Here is a 24,093-nt window from a genome sequence, read left to right as displayed (position 1 = left end):
TGACAGAGCCCATTGGGATGAGATGCAACACCTCATTGAGCATCTACCCAAGGAACTACAAAAGAGGGCAAAGCAGGTAGTTGAAGAAGGACAGAACATATCGAACAATCAGATACGCTCCTCTATGGACGCAGCGGACACAGCTGCGAGGACAATTAACACAGCTGTAACTATAAGAAGGCACGCATGGCTACGAACGTCTGGGTTTAAACCAGAGATACAGCAGGCAGTGCTCAATATGCCATTCAACGAGAAACAATTGTTCGGACCAGAAGTGGACACGGCAATTGAGAAACTTAAAAAGGACACTGACACTGCTAAAGCCATGGGCGCACTCTACTCCCCGCAGAGCAGAGGCACTTACAGCACCTTTCGCAAGACAACCTTTAGAGGGGGGTTTCGGGGTCAGGCCACACAAGCCAGCACCTCACAAGCCACACCGTCCAGCTACCAGGGACAGTACAGGGGAGGCTTTCGGGGCCAATACAGAGGAGGGCAATTCCCTACGAATAGGGGAAAATTTCAAGGCCCCAAAACCCCTACAACCAAGCAGTGACTCACATGTCACTCATCCCCTCCACACAACACCAGTGGGGGGAAGAATAGGTCAGTATTACCAAGCATGGGAGGAAATAACTACAGACACTTGGGTCTTAGCAATTATCCAACATGGTTATTGCATAGAATTTCTACAACTCCCTCCAAACATTCCACCAAAAGCACAGAATTTATCAAAACAACATTCAGACCTTCTGGAAATAGAAGTTCAAGCATTATTGCAAAAGAACGCAATAGAACTAGTACCAAAGACACAAATAAACACAGGAGTTTATTCGCTGTACTTCCTAATACCAAAAAAGGACAAAACACTGAGACCAATCCTAGACCTCAGAACACTAAACACCTACATCAAATCAGAACACTTTCACATGGTCACACTACAAGAAGTGTTACCATTGCTGAAGCAACAGGACTACATGACAATCTTAGATCTAAAAGACGCGTATTTCCACATACCAATACATCCGTCACACAGGAAATACCTAAGGTTCGTATTCAAAGGAATACATTACCAATTCAAAGTATTGCCCTTCGGTTTAACAATTGCACCAAGAGTCTTCACAAAGTGCCTAGCAGTAGTGGCTGCACACATCAGAAGGCAGCAAATACACGTATTCCCGTATCTAGACGACTGGCTAATCAAGACCGACTCACTGACAAGGTGCTCGCACCACACAGATCAGGTCATGCAAACCCTCTACAAACTCGGTTTCACCATCAACTATGCAAAATCACACATTCTGCCGTGCAAGGTACAACAATACCTAGGAGCCACAATAGATGCAACAAAGGGAATAGCCACTCCAAGTCCACAAAGGGTTCAAAATTTCCAAAAGATTATACAACGCATGTATCCAACACAAAGAGTACAGGCGAAGATGATATTACAACTCCTAGGCATGATGTCCTCATGCATAGCCATTTCCCCACACGCAAGGTTGCACATGCGGCCCTTACAACAGTGCCTAGCATCACAATGGTCTCAAGCACAGGGTCAGCTTCTAGATCTGGTGTTGATAGACCGCCTAACATACCTCTCGCTTCTTTGGTGGAACAACATAAATTTAAACAAAGGGCGGCCTTTCCAAGACCCAGTGCCACAATACGTGATAACAACAGATGCTTCCATGACAGGGTGGGGAGCACACCTCAATCAACACAGCATACAAGGACAATGGGATGTACATCAAAGAAAGCTGCATATAAATCACCTCGAACTACTAGCAGTTTTCCAAGCATTAAAAGCATTTCAACCAATCATAACTCACAAATACATTCTTGTCAAAACGGACAACATGACAACAATGTATTATCTAAACAAACAGGGGGGGACACACTCAACACAGCTGTGCCTTCTGGCACAAAAAATATGGCAATGGGCAACTCACAACCACATTCGCCTAATAGCACAGTTTATTCCAGGGATCCAGAATCAACTTGCAGACAATCTCTCTCGAGATCACCAACAGGTCCACGAATGGGAAATTCACCCCCAAATTCTAAACACTTACTTCAACCGTTGGGGAACACCTCAAATAGACTTATTTGCAACAAAGGAGAACGCAAAATGCCAAAACTTCGCATCCAGATACCCACACAGGCAGTCTCAAGGCAATGCCCTATGGATGAACTGGTCAGGGATATTTGCGTACGCTTTTCCCCCTCTCCCTCTCCTTCCATTTCTAGTAAACAAATTGAGTCAAAACAAACTCACTCATACTGATAGCACCAACATGGGCAAGGCAACCATGGTACACAACACTGCTAGACCTATCAGTAGTACCCCACGTCAAGTTGCCCAACAGGCCAGATCTGTTAACACAACACAAACAACAGATCAGGCATCCAAACCCAGCATCGCTGAATCTAGCAATCTGGCTCCTGAAATCCTAGAATTCGGACACTTAAACCTCACACAAGAATGTATGGAAGTCATAAAGCAAGCTAGAAGACCATCCACTAGACACTGCTATGCAAGCAAATGGAAAAGGTTTGCTTGCTACTGCCATCATAATCAAATTCAACCATTACACGCATCTCCAAAGGATGTAGTGGGTTACTTACTACACTTACAAAAATCGAACCTGGCCTTCTCTTCCATTAAAATACACCTCGCAGCAATATCTGCATACCTGCAGATTACCCATTCAACTTCACTATTTAGGATACCTGTCATTAAAGCATTTATGGAAGGCCTCAAAAGAATTATACCACCAAGGACACCACCTGTTCCTTCATGGAACCTCAACATCGTCTTAACAAGACTCATGGGTCCACCTTTTGAACCTATGCATTCTTGCGAAATACAATTCCTAACCTGGAAAGTTGCATTTCTCATCGCCATCACATCTCTAAGAAGAGTTAGTGAAATTCAGGCGTTTACAATACCAGAACCTTTTATCCAACTACACAAAAATAAAGTAGTCCTAAGGACCAATCCTAAATTTTTGCCAAAGGTTATTTCACCGTTCCACCTAAATCAAACTGTAGAGCTACCAGTGTTCTTCCCACAGCCAGATTCCATAGCTGAAAGGGCACTACATACATTAGACGTCAAAATAGCACTAATGTACTACATCGACAGAACTAAAAACATCAGAAAAACTAAACAACTGTTTATTGCATTTTAAAAACCTCACGCAGGAAACCCAATATCCAAACAGGGTATAGCCAGATGGATAGTTAAGTGCATCCAAATCTGCTACCTTAAAGCAAAAAGACAACTGCCCATTACACCAAGGGCACACTCCACCAGAAAGAAAGGCGCTACCATGGCCTTCCTAGGGAATATTCCAATGCACGAAATATGTAAGGCAGCCACATGGTCTACGCCTCACACATTTACAAAGCACTACTGTGTAGACGTGCTATCCGCACAACAAGCCACAGTAGGTCAAGCCGTCCTAAGAACCTTATTTCAGACTACTTCCACTCCTACAGGCTGAGCCACCGCTTTTGGGGAGATAACTGCTTACTAGTCTATGCACAACATGTGTATCTACAGCGGCAGATGCCATCGAACTGAAAATGTCACTTACCCAGTGTACATCTGTTCGTGGCATCAGTCGCTGAAGATTCACATGTGCCCACCCGCCTCCCCGGGAGCCTGTAGCAGTTCGGAAGTTAGCTTCAGTCTTACACATCTGTATATATATTAGTAAACCTTAAATTGGTACATTCTTACTCACTCCATTGCATGGGCACTATTACTACAACACAACTTCTACCTCACCCTCTGCGGGGAAAACAATCGAAGATGGGGTCGACGCCCATGCGCAATGGAGACAAAAAGGAGGAGTCACTTGGTCCCGTGACTCGAAAGACTTCTTCGAAGAAAAACAACTTGTAACACTCCGACCCAACACCAGATGGCGGGCTATGCACAACATGTGAATCTTCAGTGACTGATGCCACGAACAGATGTACACTGGGTAAGTGACATTTTCATTACATATCGTCTGCTCCAGGCCCACCAATGACCTATCTTACTGGGTCACCAAGAATACTTTACCGTAAAACACATTGTGTATCAGTCATAGAAAAATATGATGTTTTCCAGTGTTTAAAGAACTGTATCATTTCGTTCTTGAAAAGTAATCCGAGGAGGTTCCTGTATTTAGTGTTCCCAGAATGTCAACACTTTGTGATGCTCAAAATCAGTCTTTTAAGGCATCCCTGGCTTTTTTCAAGGAGCCAGTCTGTATGTTTACTGATGCAGACTGTTTTCAGCTTGAAGGAACCACAGATTGAAGAATTTATGTATACGCAAGAAAGCAGATATATGAAACTATAATATTTCTCAAAACCAGTTTGTAATCCTCATTCTGATGGATACAACTACCTGTGGATTCCTCACCTCATGAATACTCCCATGGCGCCAGCATTCTACGGAAATCTTCTTACTAGTTTCTGCACGTCGACGAGGACGTCACTCTAGCCCACGCGACGCCGTCTGACGTCATACAGGCAATAAGAGGTCCTCGACGACGTGCGGACGTCAGTTCCCTTTTTTCCGTGCATTCGAAACGGTTATCTTCGAGGGAGCAACTGTTACTCTTAGCGGTTACAGTGTATATCTTGCTGCGTAGTCTTTCACTGTGGAAATAATGTCGCAGAGGAAGTCTGGATTTAAGCCTTGTCGTGAGTGTGGAGGCAAGATGTCGGTGACGGATCCTCATTCCGATTGCCTTTGGTGTTTGAGCTCCGACCACGACGTCTCGACTTGTGATTCATGTCAGCACATGAATCCAAAGGCCCTCAAGGAACGTGAGGCGAAGCTGTTTATGGCCAAGTCAAAGGGGAAACATCACAAGAAGTCTTCTTCCCCAAGACATCGGCGTCATCAAGACTCCCGGCGCCGTAGAGAATCTCGGCGTCATTCAAAGGAGACTCGCTCCAGGTCTCCGGATCGGCGCCGAAGGACATGGGAGGTCAGTCCCACGTTTACGCCGCATCCTTCGACGCCGTTGCCCTCTCCGGCGTCTCCAACTTCACCTGGACAGGCGTCGGTGATTGAGGTATTGGAGCCTCAAGTGTTTTCTCCGGCGCAGACGCCGAGGCCGGCGTCGGGGTCGCCTCCGAGACAGGCACCCCAGTATCCGGCTTTTCCCACCCCTGGAGCCGATAGTTCCGCATTCTTGAATGCGATGTATGCCATCTTCCAACAGATGGCTCCAGGGGGTGCTCCGGCTGGGCCTTTGGCCTTTTCTTTGGGTGATCCTGCGCCTCTTCGGCCGGCACCCTTTATGCCCTTTCTCCCGTTTGGGAACGTGGGCTCGGCGCCACTGTCGGCGCCGGTGGCCGCTCCGGTGGCTTCAGAAGGATTGGCCCCGGGGATTTCCATCCCGTCGACGTCGGGATTTCGGCCTGTGACTCCGGTGGGTCCATCTGCGGCAGTTGCTCTTCCGTCGGCGCCGAAGTTACCTGTGGCGCCGGATGCGGCGTCGGTGGCTTCTGAAGATCGGCGCCGATCTTCGACTTCGGCGGAGGCATTGTCGACTCCGCGTATTGAGCAACGACTTCATTCAAGGAGACGTGCTCTCCGTGTATTAGAAGAGCAGGAGTACCAACGAGCCCTAGAGGAAGGAGAGCTAGAGGACTCGGGTGATGGGCTGTGTGGACTGGAGTCGGCCAGTGGGCTGGACACTTCCCCTGAGTGGGACCTTTCGTCCCCGGGGGAATATACTGAGGAGGCTGCTTCCTTTCATGCAGTGGTACGGAAGGCAGCTAGTTTTTTGGACCTGCCTTTGCCGGTGGTGGAGGCAAAACAAAACCTTTTGACAGAGGTGTTACATCCGGCCTCAGCCGCGGCGGAGCCTCTGTTACCATTTAATGACGCTCTGCTGGATCCGGTGTTAGAGGTGTGGAAGAGGCCGGCATCTTCCCCAGCAGCTCACAGAGCCGTGGCCAGGAGGTATCGGGCGGCTCCAACTGACCCTGGTTTCCTATCTAGGCACCCTACGCCGGAGAGCTTGGTGGTGCAGGCCTCCTGTTCGTCCAAGTCAGCGCCTGGTTCTTTTCCGACGGTGCCTGGGGACAGAGATTCAAAGAAGCTAGAGGCGCAGTCGAAGAAGATTTTTTCATCCTGCAATCTGGCGTTAAAAGCCACCAATGCAACCTGTATCCTGGGGAGGTATATTCATGCTCTGATGGATGACATTTCCTCTTCGTTTACAGAGCTTCCCCAGGGTCTTTTGGATCTTGTCTCAAATGCCCAGGCTGCTGCGACCCAAATTATCCAGACGGGACTGGATACCACCGACTCGGTAGCCAGGGCAATGGGCACAACTGTGGTGGCAAGGAGACAGGCCTGGCTCCGTAACTCGGGCTTTTCGGCAGATGTACAGTCCACATTGTTGGATCTCCCGTTTGATGGGGACAAACTGTTTGGAGCTAAGGCTGATTCGGCCTTGGAACGTTTTAAAGAAAGCAGGGCCACGGCTAAGTCGTTAGGGCTCCAAGCTCCTTCTTCCACGGCCTCTTCCAGATTCTTCAGGAGGTTTCGTGGATTTGGGCGTGGCTCTTCCTCCTCTTCCTTTCGGGGGAGATATCAGCAACCTGCTTCTTCCCATCCCTATAGATCTTTCAGGGGGAGAGGTAGGGTCCGCACCAGGGGAGCCTCTCAGCAGCACTCTGCCTCTTCCTCATCCTCTGGCGGGGTGCAGCAGGGGAAGCAGCCTTAGGCTTCCACCATTTCCCACTCACTCCTCTCCTGTAGGGGGAAGATTACAGCATTTTCTCACCAAATGGAAGACTGTTACATCGGACACTTGGGTTCTCAGTGTTGTGGGAAAAGGCTACACCCTTCCCTTTCGGGAGTTCCCGCCCCTCATCCCGCCCCGCCCTTCGTATTGTTCAGAAGAACACCTCCTGTTGCTAGAACAGGAGGTGCAAGTCCTCCTTTCAAAGGGCGCGGTGGAGTTGGTCCCGGAGCAGGAAAGGGGTCGAGGAGTTTACTCAAGGTATTTCCTGATTCCCAAGAAGGATGGTCGTTTGAGACCAATTCTGGACCTGAGGATCTTGAATTGGTTCCTCAAGCAGGAAAAGTTCAAGATGCTGACCCTAGCACAGGTGCTTTTGGCGTTGAACATGGAAGACTGGATGGTGTCTGTCGACTTGCAGGATGCTTACTTTCATATCCCGATACTCAAGTCACACAGGAAGTATCTCCGGTTTGTGGTGGGATCGCAACACTATCAGTTTGCGGTCCTTCCGTTTGGTCTTACTTCAGCACCTCGAGTCTTCACGAAGGTGATGTCAGTGGTTGCGGCAGAACTCAGAAGGAAGGGGATAGCAGTATTCCCTTACTTGGACGACTGGTTGATCAAAGCCAAGTCCCCGGAGCTTGTGTCGCATCATCTGCAGTCAACAACCCAGTTGTTGTTCGACCTGGGTTTTTCGGTGAACGAGCCCAAATCTCACCTAGAGCCCTCTCAGCGCCTCCTGTTCATAGGGGCAGTACTGGATACAACATTGGGTCGGGCCTTTCCTCCGCCTCAGCGGATTCAAGATATTCAGGATTTGGTTCCAATGTTTCGAAATGGAGCGGTAGTTCCAGTCCTCAAGGTCCTTCGTCTGCTCGGTCTTTTTGCCTCCTGCATTCTGTTGGTCACGCATGCTCGCTGGCACATGAGGGCTCTTCAGTGGTGCCTCCGAAGGCAGTGGTCTCAACTCAGAGGGGATCTAGAGGGTACTGTCAAGATCTCCAGAGATGCTGCTGTGGATTTGAAGTGGTGGATTGCAAGCAACAATCTTTCACAAGGAAAGCCGTTCCAGCAGTCGCCACCAGTGACCACAGTCATAACGGATGCTTCCACTCTAGGGTGGGGAGCTCATCTGGGGGATCTGGAGATCAAAGGTCTTTGGTCTCCAGAGGAACAGATGTTTCACATCAATCTGTTAGAGTTACGGGCTGTACGTCTGGCTCTCAAGGCCTTCCTCCCTTCCCTTCGTGGTCAGTCGGTACAGGTCCTAACGGACAATACTGCCACGATGTGGTACATAAACAAGCAGGGAGGAGTGGGGTCGTACCTTCTCTGCAGAGAAGCTCTTCGACTATGGTCCTGGGCAAAGGACCATCGGATTTGCTTGATAGCCATCTGGCCGGAGTTTTGAACGTGCGTGCGGACAGTCTCAGTCGCCACTTCTCGGCAGACCACGAGTGGCGTCTCCATCCAGATCAAGTCCGTTTAATCTTCCAGAGGTGGGGGTTTCCTCGGGTAGATCTGTTCGCCACTCGAGAGAACGCGCATTGTCCGTTGTTCTGCAGCCTTCAGTATCCGATGCAGGGAGCGTTGGGGGACGCGTTTCAAATAACCTGGTGCGGCCAGTTGCTTTACGCGTTTCCTCCCATACCCTTGATTCCTCGAGTATTGAGGAAGATTCGCCAAGACCGGGCTCTAGTAATCTTAATAGCTCCGGATTGGCCAAGGAGGGTGTGGTACTCCGACCTTCTCCAACTCTCAATGTGCCCGCCGCTCCGTCTCCCTTTCAGGGCAGACCTCCTCTCGCAGTCGTAGGGGCAGGTTCTACACCCCAACCTCCAGAGTCTGCACCTACATGCCTGGAGATTGAACGGGGCAACCTGAGTTCCTTCTCTCTCCCGCCTGAGGTAGTGGATGTTATATTAGCGGCCAGGCGACACTCCACTAAATCTATCTACGCTAATAGGTGGTCTAAATTTGTTGCGTGGTGTGGAGAGAGGCAGATTGATCCTTTGCATGCTCATCTATCGGACGTTTTGTCTTTTGCTCTATCTCTGGCGCAGAAAGGTTGTGCAGTGGCTACCATTAAGGGTTATTTATCGGCCTTGTCAGCCTTCATATGTCTTCCAGACCAACCATCTTTATTTAAATCCCCTATTGTTATCAGATTCTTGAAAGGTCTTCTAAATCAATATCCTCCAAAGCCATTCATTATGCCGCAATGGGATTTGTCCTTGGTCCTGACTTTCCTTATGGGGTCCCCTTTTGAACCTATGCATTCTTGCCCCTTGAGGTATTTGGTTTTAAAAACAGTCTTCCTGATAGCTATAACATCAGCAAGGAGAGTGAGTGAGTTGCAGGCCTTATCAGTAAAGCCCCCTTATAAAACTTTTTATGGGGATAAGGTGGTGTTGAGGACCAAGGCTGCTTTCCTCCCGAAGGTTGTTTCACCCTTCCATTTGGCTCAGGCAATTACTTTGTCCACGTTCTATCCTCCGCCTCATCCTTCCAAAGAGGAAGAAAGACTGCACCGTCTGGATCCAAAGAGAGCGTTGAGCTTCTTTATTGATAGAACAAAGGATTTCAGGCTGGAGGATCAGCTGTTTATTGGATACGTGGGCAAGAGGAGAGGAAAGGCAGTCCACAAGAGAACACTATCCAGGTGGGTTGTTCTTTGCATTAAAATATGTTACTCTTTGGCAAAGAAGGATCCTCCTGAGGGCATTAGAGCTCATTCCACCAGAGCTAAGTCGGCCACTTCGGCCTTGGCCAGGGGTGTTCCTGTGGTCGACATCTGCAAGGCCGCAACTTGGTCGTCCCTTCACACTTTTGCAAAACATTACTGTTTGGATTCTGAGGTTAGAAGGGACGGCCATTTTGCACGGTCAGTGCTGCAGGATTTCTTGGTTTGACCATTTAGGCACCCACCGCCGGGCGTGGTACTGCTTTGGGACTCTATTCATGAGGTGAGGAATCCACAGGTAGTTGTATCCATCAGAAGAACGAGTTACTTACCTTCGGTAACGACTTTTCTGGTGGATACATTAGCTACCTGTGGATTCCTCACGGTCCCACCCGCCTCCCCGTTGCCTTTCTGGTCTTAACAAGTAATCCTTGAGTGCGCTCCTCTTGGTCTTTGAGGGTGCAATAGATGTGTATATAATATATTTATATATATGTATATATGTATATATCTTTGTGTATATACTTGGTGTGTGTATATATTTTAAAAGAGAAAGTTTTATATATATATATTTATATAAAAAGATTTACAGTTATTCATACAATGTTGTGTGTTTTTACAATATAATGGGATGTTGCCTTGCTCTTTCATTGCATTTCCTGGTTGTTCTCATGCACGTAAAAAAATGATTGGTACTGACGTCCGCACGTCGTCGAGGACCTCTTATTGCCTGTATGACGTCAGACGGCGTCGCGTGGGCTAGAGTGACGTCCTCGTCGACGTGCAGAGACTAGTAAGAAGATTTCCGTCGAATGCTGGCGCCATGGGAGTATTCATGAGGTGAGGAATCCACAGGTAGCTAATGTATCCACCAGAAAAGTCGTTACCGAAGGTAAGTAACTCGTTCTTCTCTCACAAATGACCACTGACACTTTTGTCAGTGAGTCTAAAAGAGATGCCAAGGGAAAGGCAGTCCTGATGTCTAATAAGACACAGGCCCATCAACATCAGTAACTTCATACACAAGACTTAGACTCAAAGACATACCCAGACCTCCAGAGGTGGAAGAGAACAGGCAAAGATGTTGTTTGACTGCAAGCGTATTGGCAGCCCTGCTTGTTCTGCATTGACAGATTTGAAAGTCAACCAGAAAAATGTCCCGAGCTCTGCAGTTCTGACATTAGCACAACCACCCATCATGTTGAGCTCCAGGATAGCTGACTCTAAACCAGATGGTACTAGATCTTGGAATCGTGACTGTTCAGTGCAGTTTTAAAAAGTTCCAAACACCACGGCGCAGGCAGAAAGATTAACTCATCCTTAGTTTCCCCACATGAAACAAGCACCTTCAGGTAGTGATCTCCCTTGAAAGACAAAAGCAATCTGAACTTGCATGCAGTGCTGGTGTCTATTCTTGCACAACCCGCAGTATGCTCGAGGTGGATCCAGAAATACCTCGTTGATGACATGTGTAGCTGTAGATACACGATTTGCATCAGTCCGCCATCTAATGTTGGGCTCGGAGTGTTACAAGTTGTTTTTCTTCTAAGAATATTTTTGACTCACAAGATCGAGTGACTCCTCACTCGGTGATAGTGCGCATGGGCATCGAGTCCTCTGTTAGGTTCTTTTCTTTCCGCAGTTGGGTTCGGATGTGTTTTCTCTCGCTCCGGTGAATCTCGATTCTTCTGAACTTTATTTCCACCTTTCTGTCAAAGTCGGTATAGTTTTCGATTGAGTATTCTATACTTTTAATAGTCAATATGAATTTTATTGTTTGGGTCGATTTAACGCCCTCAGGGGCCGCCTACTTTGACAACTGTAGTCAAGAATGATAGGCAGATGAAACGTACTCAGTTTCGGTTCTGTTTTAGGTGTAACTTCAAGTTTCCTTACATAGATCAACACTTGGTGTGTAATTTAGTCTGTCCCCGGAACACAAAGAGGAGACCGGTGACGCCTGTAGGTCTTTTCAATCAAAGAAGACCCTCCGGGACCGAAGAGCACATATGCTAGAAATGGTGTGGAAAGCATCAGACGACAATCCTGACATCTTTGGAGAAGACTATGTGCAAGAAGAAATTGGACACCCGACAGCCTTCTCCATTTCAGACTCCGAGTCAGATCAAGATTCAGCCATTGAAAGTCAGTCCATCCCTGCGCGCTGTACGTGATTACACCATCACTCCAAAGAAAGACTTATAAAAATACTTCTAAATTGGCTGTCGGTCCTCCACTGCCCTCGGACCATGGTAGGAGCCAAAAAATACATTTGGATGCCCCACCTTCCGGTTCGGCACCAAACTTAACAAAGACCAAAATGCCTTCGGCATCAACCAAACAGGGATCTTCATCCCTATCTGTTTTTGGATTGAGCCGAAAATCGGACACATTTACTTTGGAGCTGAAGAAAATACTATCCACTTTGGAGCCAACATTTTTGGTTTGAAGTCTCAAAGGGTCAGGAGCTGAAAACTGTAGTGAGCAAACATTCTACAGTTCCCTCAGTTCTATAGAGCCTATCCTTGAAGTAATGGACACTAAACAGCACAAAATTCATATACAAAAAGGAACAGAAAGAATTATATCTTCTCCTCCTACTCCAGATAAAAGACGTACGTTCCAAGAGACATCGGACACTGTGTCTCCTCATAAAAAAGTCTCCAAAGAAATGGACAAGGCTCCAGAACAACCTCCGCCTTCACCTCATTCTCCTTTACTTCCTTCTACTCCACAAAGACCATCATCACCTCTAGATTCTATTCACCCACAATTTTCTCCACAAGCATCATCATCACCTCATAGGGATGATTTAAGTGATGTTTCGCAAGATACAGACCCATCGTATCTATATGATCCAGATCCCATTCTACCCAGTGACCCTGACCTATATCCAGTAAGGCCTTTTCCCCCGAGGATACCACTGCATATAACCAAGTTATAGCTAGAGCAGCAGCGTATCATAAGTGCAACTGCATACTGACCCAATAGAAGAAGACTTTCTATTCATCACATTAATAAGTACACACACAGAGTCCCAATTTCTACCCATGCTTCCAGGCATGCTTAGACATGCTTAATGACCTATTTAAAGAACCTATTAAGGCAAGGATTATTACACCAGGGGTAGACAAGAAAAAATAAAGCTGCACCCTCAGTTCCAACTTTTATAAAGACACAACTACCACCAGACTATATAGTGGTAAGCGCGGCATGAAAGCCAATCCACAGGGGATGCTCCTCCCCCCAGATAAGGAGAGCAAAAAACTAGATGTAGCGGGCAAAAGAGTGGCTGCTCAAGCTGCTAATTATTGGAGAATTGCAAATTCTCAAGCACTCCTGGCAAGGTATTACAATGTTCAGTGGCATGTGTAGCTGCAGATACACATGCTATGCATATCGATTCCGACATCTAATGTTGGGCTCGGAGTGTTACAAGTTGTTTTTCTTCGACGAAGTCTTTTAGAGTCACGGCATCAAGTGACTCCTCCTCTTCGGTTCCATTGCGCATGGGCATCGACCCCTTTGTTATATTGTTTTCTATCCACCATAGGGTTCGGACGTGTTTTCTCTCGCTCCGAGATTTCAATTCGGAAAACTTTTTTTAAACCTTCCTTTTCGTCGGTATTGTATTGATTGTGTTCTTCATCTTCCATCGAAACAGCAGTACTGTTGGAAAACAACTTAGTTCGCCATTCGGGGCGCACATGCAGAACTCTGGCCTATTCGGGCCGACCGCGTGGAGAGCCTCATGGATCGGACTCCGTTCCGATTCTGCCCTCGGTGCCATGCTAAGTACCGATACACAGACCAACATCTGGTTTGCAACCTCTGCCTTTCTGCAGACCATCAGGAGGAAAACTGTGAGGCCTGTCGATCGTTCCGATCGAAAAAGTCTCTGAGGGACCGAAGAGCAAGAAGACTGGAAAGGGCGTCGAAGAGCAGAGAACATTTCGACGTTACAGAAGAGGAACAAATGCAGACAGCAGTCTCTATCCGAGACACAGAGACAGAGCAGGAATCCGAGGAAGACAGACCCGTCACAACCGTCCAGCATGTGAGTAGGTCTGCCCCTGCACCCCCACATAAGAAACAACAAAAGGCCTTGGGTACGCCACTGCCGGAAGGCCATGGCTCGGCCCGAAAAAAGACTATCCGTGACCGACCCTCGGGTTCGGCACCAAAAAAGGCCACGCCTCAGACGACTTCTTAGTCGACAAAGATTACTAAAAGCTCCATTTCAGACTTCAGTAGACAACAACCGTTTTCAGAGTCGAAAATCAGAAAAACTGTTTCGGAGCTGAGACCTTCCTCATCATTTTCAATCCTGAAAAAACATCACACTGAAAAAGTCAGGTTACACAGAGGAACAAGGACTTTCTAAAAGACTGAGAGAAAGCCATAAAACCTCTGAGGAAGAGACCGAGATTGAACCAATCCTTCAAATTATGGATGAGAGACAGTCCAGGATACACATCCATAAAGAAACGGGGAGAATCATCACAGCACCTCCTTTACAAACAGAGAAGGCTGGCATTTCAGGAGGAATTGGACACTGTGCAGCCCCCAGCTAAAGTGCCAAAACAAAAAGAGAAGCCAGCACCTCCTCAGTCTTCTCCTCCTCATTCTCCACTCCTACCTACCTCTCCTCAGATAAGTCCTACACCAATGCATTCTCCAACGCATTCTTTTGACTCACAAGACACTGTTGATCCATGGGACCTTTACGACCGTGATCCCATCCCAAGCAACGACCCAGACACCTACCCCTCTAAACCATCTCCACCTGAAGATACTACAGTATATAATCAGGTGATAGCCAGGGCTGCAGCCTATCATGGGGTTACAATGCACACAGAACCACTAGAGGAAGATTTTTTTGTTCAATACATTATCCTCAACCCATTCTAGGTACCAATGCCTACCAATGCTACCAGGCATGGTAAAGCACGCAGACCAAATTTTTAATGAGCCTTGAAAGCAAGAATAATAACACCTAGAATAGAAACAAAGTATAAACCCGCACCTTCTGACCCTGATTACATCACCCATCAGGTGCCAACTGATTCAGTAGTGGTTAGTGCTGCAAGAAAAAAGGCGAATAGTCAATCCTCAGGAGATGCACTCCCTCCTGGTAAGGAAAGCAGAAAACCTTATGCCGCAGGCCATAGAGTTGCGTTCCAAGCAGCAAACGAATAGAGGATAGCGAATTCCCAGGCACTGCTAGCTCGTTTTGATAGAGCCCATTGGTATGAGATGCACGATATCATACAGCATCTCCCAAAAGAGCACCAGAAAAGGGCGCAACAGGTAGTAGAGGAAGGGCAAGCTATTAGTAATAACCAAATAAGATCTGCCCTTGATGCAGCTGATACCTCTGCAAGGAGTGTGAACACAGCAGTCGCTATTCATACACATGCGTGGCTGCGCTCCTCTGGTTTTAAACAAGAAATACAACAGGCTGTGTTAAACATGACCTTTGATAAGAAACATCTTTTTGGGCCGGAGGTAGACACATCAATAGAAAAACTACAAAAAGACTCAGACACAGCCAAGGCAATGGGTGCACTCTATTCTACACCATAGTGAGGGTCATTTCGTAAGCCTCAGTTTTGAGGAGGTTTCAGACCACAACTTTCAGAGGCATCAACTTCCCAAACAAAACCAACTTACCAAACCCAGTACCAGCGAGGTGGAGTGAGGAAATGCCTCCTTGGCATGGTTACCCCCTGACTTTTTGCCTTTGATGATGCTAAGTTATGATTTGAAAGTGTGCTGGGACCCTGCTAACCAGACCCCAGCACCAGTGTTCTTTCCCCTAAACTGTACGTTTGTCTCCACAATTGGCAAAACCCTGGCACTCAGGTAAGTCCCTTGTAAATGGTACCCCTGGTACCAAGGGCCCTGATGCCGGGGAAGGTCTCTAAAGGGCTGCAGCATGTCTTATGCCACCCTAGGAACATCTCATGCAGCACATGCACACTGCCTCTCAGCTTGTGTGTGCTGGTGGGGAGAAAATGACCAAGTCGACATGGCACTCCCCTCAGAGTGCCATGCCAACCTCACATTGCCTGTGGCATAGGTAAGTCACCCCTCTAGCAGGCCTTACAGCCCTAAGGCAGGGTGCACTATACCACAGGTGAGGGCATATATGCATGAGCACTATGCCCCTACAGTGTCTCAGCAAAACCTTAGACATTGTAAGTGCATGGTAGCCATAAGAGTATATGGTCTGGGAGTTTGTCAAACACGAACTTCACAGTTCCATAATGGCTACACTGAAAACTGGGAAGTTTGGTATCAAACTTCTCAGCACAATAAATGCACACTGATGCCAGTGTGCAATTTATTGTAAAAATACACCCAGAGGGCATCTTAGAGATGCCCCCTGAAAACATACCCGACTTCCAGTGTAGGCTGACCAGTTCCTGCCACACAACAGACATGTTGCTGGCCACATGGGGAGGAGAGTGCCTTTGTCACTGTGGCCAGGAACAAAGCCTGTACTGGGTGGAGGTGCTTCTCACCTCCCCCTGCAAGAACTGTAACACCTGGCGGTGAGCCTCAAAGGCTCACCCCTTTACTGTCACGTCCCCTGTCATGGTAGTTCTGGCATCGTATAGGTCAGAGTAGAAGTTTACAAATGTGGACGTTGTGCTGACTGTATCAAAGTATTCATTCTGATGGCCTTTCTTAATATTCCAAATATAGGTGTGCGTTAACGGAGCCTTAAATATGGTCAGTAAGTCTCTGCCTGGTCTGTCGCCCCCCTCATATGCTCTTGCAGGAATCTTTCGGGTCATTACTTCCCTTTCTGCCTCGTCATTATAATCAGTACCTTTTCCTTTATGCACTCCAATACCTGTGATTCCTGTTGTACCTCGTAGTCTTGCTTCAGTCACTATATTTCCCTTTCAAGTGCTCCTGAATATTTGCAGGGTATTGTCAAAATTCTGTTTTTTTCTTTACATGTTCCTCTGACTACCACTTTGAATGCCTTCCAAACAGTGTGTATATTGTCCACCAATCCTATAGTGTTTTGGAAGTATTAATTGATAATAGTATTTTTGAGTTTGGCTTGAAATATGTCAGACAGTGCTGTGGGGGGGGGGGGGAGTTTCCTGATGAAAGGAGGACGGGAGCCAGATGGTAGTTGCAGCATCAATAACACAGGTGCATGGTCAGACAGTGTGCGTGGTAGATACAAAATATGTTTTGCCCTGACATGCATATACTTTGATCCTAGCCAATAGTCCATCTATGGCCAGCTGCAATGCACCATGTACACAAAAGTACCTTCCTGCTTAAGTGGTTCTCTCAATCTCCTGAGATCGATGAGGCCATGATCTAAGGCTGGGTCCAAGTATGTGTTACAGTCCCCACCCTTTAGGATAGATTGAGGGAATAGTGTTACCAGTGTGTTCAGCGCCTCTTGGTAGAAGTGCAGATCTTCCGTGTTAGGACCATAAGTATTGACCAATGTGATGTGTACCATACAGAACACCCTGCACTATAACAAAGCTGCTATTTGTGTCCTTATAGGTGCAAAGGTGTCGAAATTGCACACATTTCTTAATTAGGATTATGAATCCTCCTGAATATTTAGAGTATGAAGAAGCGTATTTCTTGGAAGCCCATTTGTCGGCAACACTGTCTTCCTGAGCGACATTCAGATGTATCTTCAGAAGATTTGCTGTTTCAATATTATGGTGGTCTAAGTACGATAGGCCCATTCGGGTCTTCCGCCGGCCATTAGGCCTCTATCAGTCCAAGAAACCATGGACCGTGTTGTGGCCCTATGTCGGTCCCTCGAGACAGTCTCCACATGCATATTATCTTCTTTTGTGTCAAGCTTTTTGCGTGTATGTTGCAGCCACACAGCACTTACAATGCCTAAGAATGGACTTAGACACTCTAGGGGCATAATGCCCATGCAGCTATGCCCTCACCTGTGGTATACTGCACCCTGCCTTAGGACCGTAAGGCCTGCTTGCGGGGTGACTTAACTATGCCACAGGCAGTGGTTTGTGGGCATGGCACCCTGGAAGGGGTGCTATGTCGACTTTGCCTTTTTCTCCCCACCAGCGCACACAATCTGCAACCACAGTGTGCATGTGCTTGGTGAGGGGTCCCTTAGTTCGGCACCATACATGCTGCAGCCCTTAGGGACCCTCCCTGGTCACAGATTTTAGTAACCTAATTATAAGTGCCTCCCATAGGGAGGGGGGTGCAGAAGCCCTCCTTGCCTCTTTGTACATCGCCAGGTAGTGCGTTGTTAGAATGGGATCACATCCCTACAGAATCAGTTTACTGAGCCGTCAGGACCAGGAGCTTTTTTATTAAGCAGGGTGCAGATAAAAGCACTTAATCCGTATTCATGTTGTTATGGAAAAGAAGATTGCATGTGATTCTATAAAATATATTAATGCTATGTAACTAAACTTACAAATAATTATTCTCCAGAACTGGATCATTTTAGACTTATATGTATGTTTCTAGTGTGAGTTGTGATCCATGAGGCCGCTAAAGAGGTTGCATACTAAATTGAAATAATAAGTTTTGCCCTTCAACACCCCAATTGCGATTCTGTCTTCACATACAGCAAAAGAAAAATTAACTTAAGTGCTTTTAGTCTCATGGAAATGCTGGAAACGGTGAGAGTTGAAGTGCCTACATACTAGGGGAGTGTTGGTAAAAAAGTTATTTTGACCATAGAAAAAGGCCCTGATGGAGTACGTAGGGAAATTAGCATGTCATTTTAATCTGTTTCACATAAGACTCCTCGTCTGACTACAGTCTTATTGTAAACAATTGGATGACTCTATAAAAGATACCGATGAAGGACAAAAACACTCACAGGTAAGTAATCTATTCTTGCTGAATGTGTTGAAAGACACCTAGAAAATAGAAAATGTTCATTGTTTTGAACCACAATATTGAGGTATTGTTTGTATCAATTTTTTTGTTAAAATTACTAGATATAAACAAGCCCATATATACGTACATAATAATACTGCATATGTATGTAGTAAAGTTTTGGTTCTGCATTCTTAAGGTGCTGGGTCTATCGCAGGGAAGTGTCAGTGATATGCTGTCAAGGCCTAAACCATGGAGCAAATTGACTCAAAAAGGGCGAGAACCCTTTATTCGAATGCAACTTTGGTTGAATGGTGATCTTGGACAGAGTGTCCTGCCTTTGCAAGGACAACAAGAGCAAGGTAATTACTTAGCCCGTGTTGTAATAAAAACAAAGTTGTATACTGTTATAACCACCAGTGCTGCCCATGCTGCAAATTCTTCTCCCATGTTTAATGATTTTGCACAGTCCATCCAATCTAATTATTTTGTTGCCTATTGCAATATGTAGAATCATCACTTCAACCAATTTAAACATTTCTTCTGCAACACAACCAGACCACACTACAGGCTGTTTTCCAGTCATCTACTTGTTATAATACATCCAAGTTTATTTGTGCACCACTAGATGGCGTTGTCTTTCTGTCTACTCCATCCTGCCCTGGAGTTGATGCCGGAGTCACATATAACCACCAAATCTTCGCGCTGACGTCAGTTCCTTTCTTTTTGTGCCTTCCAACATGGAATCGGAGCTCACTCCCTCATTTTTCTGTCTTTGACAGAACTTATTTTGCAAAAAATTTTGTGTGCAAGGGACATCTCTCTTCTTAAAAACTACAGGCTTTAAACCCTATAGGGACAGTCCTAAGTAGATGTCAGTGACAGACCCCATTAGGTAGGTCTCTGGTATCTGGGTCCTCATTCCACTCAGTCATGTGACGAATTTGCCAGGACGAACCCAAAGACTATCCAAGACCACGAGGCAAAGCTCTATGTTGCTGAACACTGTTGGAAGTATTTTAAACAAAAATGGGGCAGACCCTGTCACCCGTGGACCTGGGAATTTAAGTATATAATCCAAAAATAGTCTCTGCAAAGGCAGTGTAAGCCTCGACTTCCACTGCACTAGTACAGTAAACCCTCCCAGAAGGTAAGGTTTTGTTGATTAACTTTATTTAAATAATGTTTCTTTTTTTTATGAAATTCAAATTCCTTTGTAAATAATTTGCAAGATAGAGCATTCATATATCAATCAATATAAATCAAAAGTCACACAGTATCAAAAAATCTAAAATATCAATAAAAACATCAATAAAAAAGAGGTGTTCCTACTAAGTGATGGCACAGTGAAAGTGAATCAGTGAAGTTAAAGTGCACCAGTGTTATTTACAAGTATATACATCAACATGGAATTTGTGATTTTATGTGCGGCACCCATATCTTGAGTGCCACAAATCCTCAATTAAGAATTTGCAAACAGTCCATTTAATTCTGTCGACGTTTCGACCCCAACAGTAAATTAATTACCAACGAGTCATCATCAGGACCAAGAATATGTGTAGGAGGCACCTAAGAAAAGTCTGTATAGGCATTGAAAACAATCCAAAGGCCCTGTTGTACCTAGAGGCTTCAAATCACCCTATGTTGCTAAGCAGGTTAAACAAGCCACAAACCTTCTGGTAGGGTTTACTGTACTAGTGCGATAGAAGTCGAGGCTTATACTTCCCCTGCAGGGATCATCTTTTTTTAACACTGTTGAAAAGTGCCTGACGGCTGGTCTCACTTGAAGTAGAGGACGCAGATGTATTCTCTCTCACTCATCTGTTCTCCAGAGAGGTCCTCTTTCCACTCAAGATCATCAGGTAAATTAAAGTCTAAGACGATTAAATGTGACTCCCCTTCTTCCCAACACTCTTGTCGAGTGAAGTTGAGTGAATGTCTGGGCCCCTCCCAATATCAGTCCTGGTCCTATGCTGCAGAGCCAATTCCTCAGCTTCTCCCAATCCAACCCTGAATTCCCAGGTCCTTCGGAAACACTGTAGTACAAGCAGGCCATGTTGCGTATGTTCAGCACACTACTGGCCCTCCCTTGTGTGCTTAAGGGCCCCAACGATCTGAGGAGGCCTCTGGTCAAACTACCACCAGCAGACCTGTCCCCAACGGTAACTGTGCCTATTGACAATTCCTTTGGCACACTTCTGAGATAGATGCCATTTTGGCAGCTAGGCACCCATCTACCAAATCCATCTATGCTGTACACTGGGAACGATTTGTTATTTACTGTACTTCTCAGCACATCCAAACTTTACAAGGCTCATTATTTTATTTGTTGTTGTTTTTTACTGTCTCTCACTTGCTGTGACCATTGTCGGTCCTTTCAGCCTTTCTTTCTGTTACCTGTGCTCTTAGTTACCTGTTCAACCAACACTATTCAGATCACCTGTTGTGATGCAGTTTTTGAACGGTCTAACCCACGTATTTCCACTCAACATGTAATATTGGAGCCTAAATTTGGTCCTAACATTCTTGATGTGTACCCCTTTGAGCCAATGCATAGCTAATTCTCTGTGTCTCCTAACTTTGAAGATAGCTTTCCTCTTAGTATTAAGTTCGATTTATCTCCCTGTATTTCCACCAATGATATACCACTTATTCCTCATGCAAACTGGTGCACAAAACTAGGGCAACATTTCTACCAAAAGTCCTGATGGCGTGTTATGTCTGACAGTGTATCACCCTTCTAATGTTCTTTGCTTTACCTTATCCAGCCAAAGAGGAAGAGAATCTACTTCACATGGATCCCAAAAGAGCCTTAAGTTTCTGCGTTGATCGTACCAGAGAATAGTGAGTGAACAATCTGCTCTTTCTGCGGTTTGCAGGAGCTAAGAAGGACAAAGCATTGAAGATAAGAATAATCTCTAGATGGATAGAGCTCTGTATAAAGATATATAACACACTAGTATGCCAGAAGCAACCTCTGGGTGGTTTGAGAACCCATTGCATCTAGTCCAAGGTTGCCAACACTACATTGGTGCGTGGACTGGACAGCCTGTCTTGAACATTTGTCAGGCTGCTAAGTGGACATCAATGCACACATTCACAAACCACCACTTCCTTGATAGCCAGGTCTGTCGGAAGGGACATTTTGCTTGTTGAGTGTTGCAGGACTTTCTAGTTAAGCCATTCCACAGATCCCTCAACTTGAAGGGTACAGCTTTGGTATCTAGGCACAATGTTAGGAATCAGCAGTTAGAAGTATCCATCAGAAGAATAAGTTACTTACCTTTGGTAACACTCATTCTGGTGGAGATGTTATCTAACACCAAGTTCTTCTCAAACCCACCTATCTCCCTGTTCTGTGGAAGAACTCTTGGTCTACCTAATAAGTTTCCCCTTTAGAGAGATGCATACTGTTAACTCTGATCTCTGTTATCTGCTGCAAATCAGTAGAGAATTGCCAGCTCTCAAGCTCTTTTAGCCAGGTACAACAGGGCCCATTGGGATGAGATGCAAGAGTCCCTCGAATATCTCCCACCAGAACACCATAAAAAGGACACAGCTGGTAGTTGCAGAAGGACAGGCTATCTCCAACAACCAAATTAGATCCACCCTAGATGCAGCAGACACCGCAGCTAAGGGTATAAATACTAGTGTCATGATCAGAAGACATGTTTGGTTGCGGTCCTCAGGATTCAAACCTGAGATACAGCTAGCAGTCCTTAATATGCTGTTTAACAAACAGCAGCTATTTGGAGCTGAGTTGGATACCACCATCGAAAAATTAAAAAAGGACCAGACACAGCAAAGGCCATGTGTGCCCTTAACGCAACACCTGTTTGGGGTACTTTTTGCAGGCACCAATTCAGAGGTGGTTTTAAACCCCAAAGATCAAAGATCTCTACGTCCCAACAAAAGCAGGGACAACAGTATTACTCTGTTACCACTGCCACAAGAGGTGCCTCCACTTCATCAAAGCAGTGACTTTCTCTGCATCAGCACACATCTCCTGTGGGAGGAAGACTGCAACATTTCTACCATCAATGGCACACCATTACATCAGATCAATGGGTACTGTCAATTATCCACAATGGTTATTGCCTAGAACTCATCTCCACTCCACCAAATACTCCCCCTCGTTCACACAGGTTTACTCCAGAACACCTCGTTCTGCTAAAACAAGAGGTACAGTCACTTCTACTGCGAGGTGCAATAGAAGAAGTTCCTATAACTCAACAAGGGACCAGAATATATTCTCTATGCTTCCTCATACCAAAAAAGGATGGCGCTCTCAGGCCAGTCCTCAATCTCAGACCTCTCAATCAATTCATTATCTCTGAGCATTTCCAAATGGTCACTCTTCAGGATGTCATTCCTTTGCTACAAAAACAAGACTTCATGACAGCATTAGATCTAAAGGATGCTTACTTCCATATTCCCAAACATCCAGCACACCGCAAATACTTAAGGTTTGTGATAGCAGGCAAGCACTACCAATTCAAAGTGCTACCCTTTGGAGTAACAACAGCACCAAGGATATTAACCAAATACCTAGCAGTGGTTGCAGCATACCTCAGTAGACGGTATATACATGTCTTTCCCTATCCGGATGACTGGCTCATAAAAGCCAGCACAATTCCGACCTGTCAACAACACACACAATACACAATCGATATCCTATACAGGCTAGGGTTCACAATCAATTACCCGAAATCATGCCTTCAACCAGTGCAAATACAGCTATATCTTGGAGCAATTCTGAACATTCAGTCAGCATTGGCTACCCAAACCTACAAATAATTCAAGCGTTCCACAGTCTCATATCTCAGCTACATTACAATCAAACTTACACAGTAAGATTTGTAATGGAACTATTGGGAATGATGGCATCGTGCATATGAATAATGCCCAGTGCACGTCTAAACATGAAACCCCCTACAACAGTGTCTTTCACAACAACGGTCTCAGGCACAGGGTTAACTTCACAATCTAGTGTTATTGGACCACCAAACATACAACTCTCTGCAATGGTGAAATCACACCAACTTATCAAAAGGGCGGCAATTTTAGGACCCATTGCCACAGACTATTATCACCACAGATGCATCAATGACAGGTTGGGGAGCCCATCTCAACAATCTTACTATACAAGAAGAATGGGGCGCAATTCAGCAGACTTATCACATAAACCACTTGGAATTGCTAGCAGTGTTCTTAACAATCAAAGCATTCCAGCCACAGATCATATTCAAGACAGTGTTAATAAGGACAGACAACATGACAACAATGTATTATCTGCAAAAGCAGAGGGGTGGACACTCATCCCAATTGTCCCTTCTAGCACAAACAATTTGGAGCTGGCAATTCACAATCGCATTCACCTACTAGCAGAGAATATCACAGGAATACACAACCAATTAGCGGACCTTATAAGCAGGACGCAGCAACAAATACATGAATGGGGGATTCAACAGTATTTTCACATGTAGGGAACGCCAAACATAGACCTTTTTCCAACAAGCGAAAATGCAAAATGCCAAAACTTCGCATCCAGGTACCCACACCCTTGATCTAAGGGAAATGCTCTATGGATCAATTGGTCAGCAATATTTGCTTATGATTTTCTCCCTCTCCCACTACTTCCGTTTCTGGTCAGCAAGATCCATCACACATCCCTCACTATGATACTCATAGCTCCCATGTGGGCACGTCAACACTGGTACACAACACTTTTGGATCTATCTGTAGTACCACATCACAAACTCCCAAACAGATCACACCTATTGACTCAAA

The 24,093-nt window shown here is 45.8% G+C and overlaps 1 protein-coding gene across 4 annotated transcripts in view; it reads left to right on the top strand.

Annotated features, from left to right (window-relative positions):
• The window catches only part of CUX1 (cut like homeobox 1), a 1,145,546-nt gene that overhangs the window by 727,481 nt on the left and 393,972 nt on the right, over nt 1-24,093 (top strand). For 2 of the 4 annotated variants that reach the window (XM_069226952.1, XM_069226950.1), the window contains exon 19: nt 18,503-18,665. The exons of the other annotated variants lie outside the window; for them this stretch is intronic. In XM_069226952.1, coding sequence (XP_069083053.1) covers nt 18,503-18,665 — 163 coding nt within the window. The remainder of the gene's footprint in view (nt 1-18,502; nt 18,666-24,093) is intronic. 4 annotated transcript variants of the gene reach the window in all.

This window comes from Pleurodeles waltl, chromosome 3_2, assembly GCF_031143425.1.
Source record: "Pleurodeles waltl isolate 20211129_DDA chromosome 3_2, aPleWal1.hap1.20221129, whole genome shotgun sequence".
NCBI classification, from domain to species: domain Eukaryota; kingdom Metazoa; phylum Chordata; class Amphibia; order Caudata; family Salamandridae; genus Pleurodeles; species Pleurodeles waltl.
The sequence above is the reverse complement of the archived record's forward strand: the minus strand, read 5'-3'. Positions and strand labels throughout refer to the sequence as shown.